This window comes from Takifugu flavidus, unplaced genomic scaffold (assembly GCF_003711565.1).
Source record: "Takifugu flavidus isolate HTHZ2018 unplaced genomic scaffold, ASM371156v2 ctg1084, whole genome shotgun sequence".
In the NCBI taxonomy this organism is placed as follows: domain Eukaryota; kingdom Metazoa; phylum Chordata; class Actinopteri; order Tetraodontiformes; family Tetraodontidae; genus Takifugu; species Takifugu flavidus.
The window spans coordinates 1-8009 of record NW_026621849.1 but is presented as its reverse complement, the minus strand read 5'-3'; the positions used below and the strand labels follow the sequence as shown (position 1 = coordinate 8009).

The 8009-nt window shown below is 54.8% G+C and overlaps 1 protein-coding gene across 1 annotated transcript; it reads left to right on the top strand.

Annotated features, from left to right (window-relative positions):
• Positions 1–2684: 2684 nt before the first annotated feature.
• On the top strand, positions 2685–7871 carry LOC130519681 (phosphatidylinositol 4-phosphate 3-kinase C2 domain-containing subunit beta-like). Its single transcript, XM_057023180.1, has 8 exons — positions 2685–2916; positions 3018–3097; positions 3344–3407; positions 3747–3893; positions 3988–4021; positions 7023–7218; positions 7423–7545; positions 7623–7871. Exons 2-8 carry the CDS (start codon positions 3045–3047, stop codon positions 7792–7794), a joined length of 789 nt encoding a protein of 262 aa, XP_056879160.1. The 5' UTR covers positions 2685–2916; positions 3018–3044; the 3' UTR covers positions 7795–7871.
• The last annotated feature ends 138 nt before the right edge of the window (positions 7872–8009 follow it).

Genomic DNA, 8009 nt, shown 5'->3' with positions numbered 1-8009 from the left:
CCCCTCCCCCTGACCCTGACCCTGACCCTGACCCTGACCTGACCCTCCCCCTAACCCTGACCCTGACCCTGACCCTCCCCCTGACCCTGACCTCCCCTAAACCCTGACCCTGACTTCCTCCCCCTGACCTGACCTCCCCCTGACCCGACCCGACCCTGACCCTCCCCCTGACCCTGACCCTCCCCCTAACCTGACCCTGACCTGACCCTCCCCTGACCCTCCCCCTAACCCTGACCCTGACCCTCCCCTGACCCTGACCCTCCTGACCTGACCCCTGACCCTCCCCCTGACCCTGACCCTGACCCTACCCTCCCCCTGACCTGACCCTAACCTTCCCCCTGACCCTAACCCTAACCCTCCCCCTGACCCTAACCTTCCCCCTGACCCTAACCTTCCCCCTGACCCTAACCCTAACCCTCCCCTGACCCTGACCTAACCTTCCCCCTGACCCTAACCCTAACCTCTTGACCCACCCTAACATTTTACTGGATCAGCCTAACCCTCCCCCTGACCCTAACCCTAACCCTAACCCCCTGACCCTGACCCTGACCCTAACCCTCCCCCTGACCCTGACCCTAACCCTCCCCCTGACCCTGACCCTGACCCTCCCCCTGACCCTGACCCTGACCCTGACCCTCCCCTGACCCTGACCCTGACCCTCCCCCTGACCCTGACCCTGACCCTCCCCCTAACCCTGACCCTGACCCTGACCTTCCCCCTGACCCTGACCCTCCCCCTAACCCTGACCCTGACCTCCCCCTGACCCTGACCCTCCCCTGACCCTGACCCTCCCCCTGACCCTGACCCTGACCCTCCCCCTGACCCTGACCCTGACCCTAACCCTCCCCCTGACCCTGACCCTAACCTTCCCCCTGACCCTAACCCTAACCCTCCCCCTGACCCTAACCTTCCCCCTGACCCAACCCTAACCTCCTTGACCCTAACCCTAACATTTTACTGGATCAGCCTAACCCTCCCCCTGACCCTGACCCTAACCCTAACCCTCCCCTGACCCCTGACCCTAACCCTCCCCCTGACCCTAACCCTAACCCTGACCCTGACCCTAACCCTAACCCTCCCCCTGACCCTGACCCTGACCCTAACTCCCCCTGACCCTAACCCTAACCCTCCCCCTGACCCTGACCCTAACCCTAACCCTCCCCCTGACCCTGACCCTAACCCTCCCCCTGACCCTAACCCTAACATTTTACTGGATCAGCCTAACCCTCCCCCTGACCCTGACCCTGACCCTAACCCTCCCCCTGACCCTAACCCTGACCCTAACCCTCCCCCTGACCCTAACCCTAACATTTTACTGGATCAGCCTAACCCTGACCCTGACCCTGACCCTAACCCTGACCCTAACCCTCCCCCTGACCCTGACCCTGACCCTAACCCTGACCCTGACCCTAACCCTCCCCCTGACCCTAACCCTAACATTTTACTGGATCAGCCTAACCCTGACCCTGACCCTAACCCTGACCCTGACCCTAAACCTGACCCTAACCCTCCCCCTGACCCTGACCCTGACCCTGACCCTAACCCTAACCCTCCCCCTGACCCTGACCCTAACCCTCCCCCTGACCCTAACCCTAACATTTTACTGGATCAGCCTAACCCTGACCCGACCCTAACCCTAACCCTGACCCTAACCCTGACCCTAACCCTCCCCCTGACCCTGACCCTGACCCTAACCCTAACCCTGACCCTAACCCTGACCCTAACCCTCCCCCTGACCCTGACCCTAACCCTCCCCCTGACCCTAACCCCCAGTTATCTGAGGGACATTTCAGCTTTTGTTATGTTTTTCACTGCTAAAGAACCTTGAAATCCTGGCTGCAAAAGGTGCCATATAAATAAAGATAAATATAGGTTATTATCATTCTATACCGTTGATTATTAGCGACACACTATTTTGAATTAATTTATTGACAGTTTTCCCTGTATTTACTGCTGCCATCTAGCGGCAGATCTGGTGTACTGCAACTTCGACAAATTAAATGTCTCTTTCTCTCCCTGTCTGTCTCTTTCTCTTCCTGTCTGTCTCTTTCTCTCCCTGTCTGTCTCTTTCTCACCTGTCTGTCTCTTTCTCTCCCTGTCTGTCTCTTTCTCTCCCTGTCTGTCTCTTTCTCTCCCTGTCTGTCTCTTTCTCACCTGTCTGTCTCTTTCTCTCCCTGTCTGTCTCTTTCTCTCCCTGTCTGTCTCTTTCTCTCCCTGTCTGTCTCTTTCTCTTCCTGTCTGTCTCTTCTCTTCCTGTCTGTCTCTTCTCTTCCTGTCTGTCTCTTTCTCTCCCTGTCTGTCTCTTTCTCACCTGTCTGTCTCTTTCTCTCCCTGTCTGTCTCTTTCTCTTCCTGTCTGTCTCTTTCTCTCCCTGTCTGTCTTTTCTCTCCCTGTCTGTCTCTTTCTCTTCCTGTCTGTCTCTTTTTCTTCCTGTCTGTCTCTTTCTCCCCTGTCGTCTCTTTCTCTCCCTGTCTGTCTCTTTCTCTCCCTGTCTGTCTCTTTTCGTCCTGTCTGTCTCTTTCTCTTCCTGTCTGTCTCTTTCTCTCCCTGTCTGTCTCTTTCTCTCCCTGTCTGTCTCTTTCTCTCCCTGTCTGTCTTTTTCTTCCTGTCTGTCTCTTTCTCTCCCTGTCTGTCTCTTTCTCTCCCTGTCTGTCTCTTTCTCTTCCTGTCTGTCTCTTTCTCTTCCTGTCTGTCTCTTTCTCTTCCTGTCTGTCTCTTTCTCTCCCTGTCTGTCTCTTTCTCTTCCTGTCTGTCTCTTTCTCTTCCTGTCTGTCTCTTTCTCTCCCTGTCTGTCTGACTCTAAGCTCTCAAGCTCTTGCTGGTCTTGAATTTGTGCAACAGGCTCTCAAATTTGACTGGACCATCCGACTGTTTCTCACTAAAAAATCAAGCATCGACACTGGGCTGGCGCGCACGGTACACGTGCACACACACAAACACACTATTAAAGGTTGGCTGTGGCCAGTAACAGTCACTTTTCTGTCAGCGTGACCATCTGCGTTTCTGTGTGAAAACAGGAAGATGACGACAAGACGGCGTCAACGATGAACCACAGCATCTTGCTGCAGGAGCGTCCAATCAAACAGACTGTTACCAGGTTAGGGGCGGAGCCTACAGAGCAGGCTGGGCAGTGTGCCATTATATCGCCAACTACTGGCAGGGCATGCACACTACACGTTCAGGCCTCCCAGCCTTAAACACCATCATCATGGCCAATGAAATACGTTTGATTCTTTTGGGTTAAATATTGTGTAAATGGTTCTAAGGTTGAGAAAATTGAACTCTGTGTGTGTGTGTGTGCGTGCGTGTGTGTGGTGTGTGTGCATGTGTGTGTGTGCTTTAGAGAGGCCCTATCTCTGCTTCTAGACACTTTCCACAATGAGGCTGAGGCCTTCTTGCTGTCAGAGGTAACAAACTTGTGTTTTCACCTGAATTCTTTTGCACACACACGTTTACTTCATATTTGCGTCTGTACCTCCTGGTTCAGGACCTCAGTGTGAGAAACTTGGACTCGATTCAGGTTTAACATCTCTCATACATCAATACGTCTGGGTTTTATCATGTTCTACTTCAGAACAAGCAGCTGATCAGTTACCTTGTTGCTTTGGATGTTTCCATGGGGACGAGACTCCCAGAAAGTCCCGTTGCCTGAAGAGTTGTGATCTCAAGTCAGATATTAGTCTGTAGCTGCAGCCATTGTTCGAGCTAAGCTAATCCTCCTCTTCCCTTGTTGCTTTCTTCTGTAGGCTGAGCTTCCACTTCATGTGGAGCGTCTTGTCCAGTCAGTTAAGGCGCTCTGCAACTCGTTGGCAGCAATAGAAACACCAGAAGTGACATCGGCGCTGGGGCAGCTCCCAGCATGCCCTTGTCGCTTGCAGCCCAAGGTTCTGAAGGTGATATTTTGATGGAGCAGTCCTGTGACCACTGTAATGCTGGTGAGATTGTCGGGTTGTGTCAGTGGTAATTGTCCTGTGTTGTGTGTTGTAGGATGCATCAGTGCTGGCAGTGAAGAGCAACAGAGGTATGTTGGTCGTGAGCAGGTCAGGACGCTAACCCGTGTGGTTGGGTGGGATCGGAGGGATCCACCCCTTTATTCATTCAGAAACTTTTAAAAAATGACATGAAACTTGAAAAACAACATAAAAAAACAGTATTGCAAATAAATAAAATCAGGGTCAAGGAGAAGAGATGACTTTTGAGGAGGAATTTAAAATCAGATATGGTGGAGGCTGGTCTGATGTGTTGGGCCACTGGGTAGGGTCAGGGTTAGGGTCTGAGAGGGCTAGGGTCTGAGAGGGTCAGGGTCTGAGAGGGTCAGGGTCTGAGAGGGTCAGGGTTAGGGTCTGAGAGGGTTAGGGTCTGAGAGGGCTAGGGTCTTAGAGGGTCAGGGTTAGGGTTAGGGTCTGAGAGGGTTAGGGTCTGAGAGGGTTAGGGTCTGAGAGGGTCAGGGTTAGGGTCTGAGAGGGTTAGGGTCTGAGAGGTCAGGGTTAGGGTTAGGGTCTGAGAGGGTTAGGGTCTGAGAGGGTTAGGGTCTGAGAGGGTCAGGGTCTGAGAGGGTCAGGGTCTGAGAGGGTCAGGGTTAGGGTTAGGGTCTGAGAGGGTTAGGGTCTGAGAGGGTTAGGGTCTGAGAGGGTCAGGGTCTGAGAGGGTCAGGGTTAGGGTCTGAGAGGGTCAGGGTCTGAGAGGGTCAGGGTTAGGGTTAGGGTCTGAGAGGGTTAGGGTCTGAGAGGGTCAGGGTCTGAGAGGGTCAGGGTTAGGGTTAGGGTCTGAGAGGGTTAGGGTCTGAGAGGGTCAGGGTTAGGGTCGAGAGGGTTAGGGTCTGAGAGGGTCAGGGTTTGAGAGGGTTAGGGTTTGAGAGGGTTAGGGTCTGAGAGGGTCAGGGTCTGAGAGGGTTAGGGTTTGAGAGGGTTAGGGTCTGAGAGGGTCAGGGTTTGAGAGGGTCAGGGTTTGAGAGGGTTAGGGTTGAGAGGGTTAGGGTCTGAGAGGGTCAGGGTCTGAGAGGGTTAGGGTTTGAGAGGGTTAGGGTCTGAGAGGGTCAGGGTTAGGTCTGAGAGGGTTAGGGTCTGAGAGGGCTAGGGTCTTAGAGGGTCAGGGTTAGGGTTAGGGTCTGAGAGGGTTAGGGTCTGAGAGGGTTAGGGTCTGAGAGGGTCAGGGTTAGGGTCTGAGAGGGTTAGGGTCTGAGAGGGTCAGGGTTAGGGTTAGGGTCTGAGAGGGTTAGGGTCTGAGAGGGTTAGGGTCTGAGAGGGTCAGGGTCTGAGAGGGTCAGGGTCTGAGAGGGTCAGGTTAGGGTTAGGGTCTGAGAGGGTTAGGGTCTGAGAGGGTTAGGGTCTGAGAGGGTCAGGGTCTGAGAGGGTCAGGGTTAGGGTCTGAGAGGGTCAGGGTCTGAGAGGGTCAGGGTTAGGGTTAGGGTCTGAGAGGGTTAGGGTCTGAGAGGGTCAGGGTCTGAGAGGGTCAGGGTTAGGGTTAGGGTCTGAGAGGGTTAGGGTCTGAGAGGGTCAGGGTTAGGGTCTGAGAGGGTTAGGGTCTGAGAGGGTCAGGGTTTGAGAGGGTTAGGGTTTGAGAGGGTTAGGGTCTGAGAGGGTCAGGGTCTGAGAGGGTTAGGGTTTGAGAGGGTTAGGGTCTGAGAGGGTCAGGGTTTGAGAGGGTCAGGGTTTGAGAGGGTTAGGGTTTGAGAGGGTTAGGGTCTGAGAGGGTCAGGGTCTGAGAGGGTTAGGGTTTGAGAGGGTTAGGGTCTGAGAGGGTCAGGGTTAGGGTCTGAGAGGGTTAGGGTCTGAGAGGGTTAGGGTTTGAGAGGGTTAGGGTCTGAGAGGGTCAGGGTCTGAGAGGGTCAGGGCTAGGGTCTGAGAGGGTTAGGGTTTGAGAGGGTTAGGGTTTGAGAGGGTCAGGGTCTGAGAGGGCTAGGGTCTGAGAGGGTCAGGGTCTGCGAGGGCTAGGGTCTGAGAGGGTCAGGGTCTGCGAGGGCTAGGGTCTGAGAGGGCTAGGGTCTGAGAGGGCTAGGGTCTGAGAGGGTCAGGGTCTGAGAGGGTCAGGGTCTGAGAGGGTCAGGGTCTGAGAGGGCTAGGGTCTGAGAGGGTCAGGGTCTGAGAGGGTCAGGGTCTGAGAGGGCTAGGGTCTGAGAGGGCTAGGGTCTGAGAGGGTCAGGGTCTGAGAGGGCTAGGGTCTGAGAGGGCTAGGGTCTGAGAGGGTTAGGGTCTGAGAGGGTCAGGGTCTGAGAGGGTCAGGGTCTGAGAGGGCTAGGGTCTGAGAGGGTCAGGGTCTGAGAGGGCTAGGGTCTGAGAGGGTTAGGGTCTGAGAGGGTTAGGGTTTGAGAGGGTTAGGGTCTGAGAGGGCTAGGGTCTGAGAGGGTTAGGGTCTGAGAGGGTCAGGGTCTGAGAGTCAGTGAGGGGATGCGTAGGGGTGGACGCGCTCATCGAGGTGGCCGGGGCAGGACAGAGAATTGGAAGACTATCAGCTCGTTATCAGATTGTCCTCCAATGAGGAAAACATCTTGATATGGTTGGGGAGGGACAACCTGAGGGCTTCAGATGGCCCCCACTAACCCTAACCCTAACCTGAGGGCTTCAGATGGCCCCCACTAACCCTAACCTGAGGGCTTCAGATGGCCCCCACTAACCCTAACCCTAACCTGAGGGCTTCAGATGGCCCCCACTAACCCTAACCTGAGGGCTTCAGATGGCCCCCACTAACCCTAACCCTAACCTGAGGGCTTCAGATGGCCCCCACTAACCCTAACCCTAACCTGAGGGCTTCAGATGGCCCCCACTAACCCTAACCCTAACCTGAGGGCTTCAGATGGCCCCCACTAACCCTAACCTGAGGGCTTCAGATGGCCCCCACTAACCCTAACCTGAGGGCTTCAGATGGCCCCCACTAACCCTAACCCTGCAGCCTGCCCCTTGACCACCTGTGCTCTTGGCCACAATGGCTCAGTTATGGCTTGTATCTCACCTTCAGGAGGCACAGGGGGAAATGTTTGTTGGCCAGGACACAGGTCCAGTCATGTTTTCACTTGTCCTGAACAGAGCGAGTGGTGGAGAAGCTGACAGCTGCCATCTTGGACCTGGTAGAGCTGTACTGCAGCACCTTCAATGCTAACTTTCAAACTGCACAGCAGAGCCCATGTCGTGCGATTCCAGTCCAGGAGGCAGGTTTTCTGACCGACATCGTGTCATTCAACGTTTATGCTGCTCACCGCATCCCTATCACCTGGGCGACTAGGTATACAGACACTTTCCCACCTGACCTTGTGAACACGTTTGTAGCAAGCAGTCGAGTCATTGACATTCTAAATAATAGAAGAATACCTCCATAAAACAGTAAATCATCTTTATTTAATCAGTTTAATGATTAGAACCGCAGCCTATCAGCAGCTGAAAGAGTCTGCTGGTGATCAAATCCTTGTCCTGCTCTCTGATTGGTCAGTTATGAAGGCTTCTTCCTGTCCTGTTCTCTGACCCACGGAGGGGCGGAGCTGTGTGCGCCACAGCACACCAGTAAACAGTTGGTTAACAAATACCTGTTTCACCTGGTGGTGTGGGACCAAAGGTAGGACCTCACGTGTCAGCAAAGACAATAGTGGCTGCCCTGTTCACGCCTGACCTGGTTGCGTGCTGTGGGTGCAGGGTGTGTTTCCCAGTGCAGATCAACCAGCTCCCCAGAGAATCGCAGCTGACAGTGACGCTGTATGCCAGCGCTCTGCCGCCCCCTGGTGGCGCAGAGGAGAAGGGGAAGCAGCGCCGCACTGTGGAGGCCCTCGGCTGGGTGACCATGCCGCTCTTCAGCTTCAGACAGTAGGCTCTCCTCATGCTCCTGACCCTGACCCTGACCCTGACCCTGACCCTGACCCTAACTCTAACCCTAACCCTAACCCTGACCCTGCCCCTGAACCTAACCCTAACCCTGACCCTGACCCTGACCCTGAACCTAACCCTAACCCTCGGCTGGGTGACCATGCCGCTCTTCAGCTTCAGACAGTAGGCTCTCCTCATGCTCCTGACCCTGACCCTTAC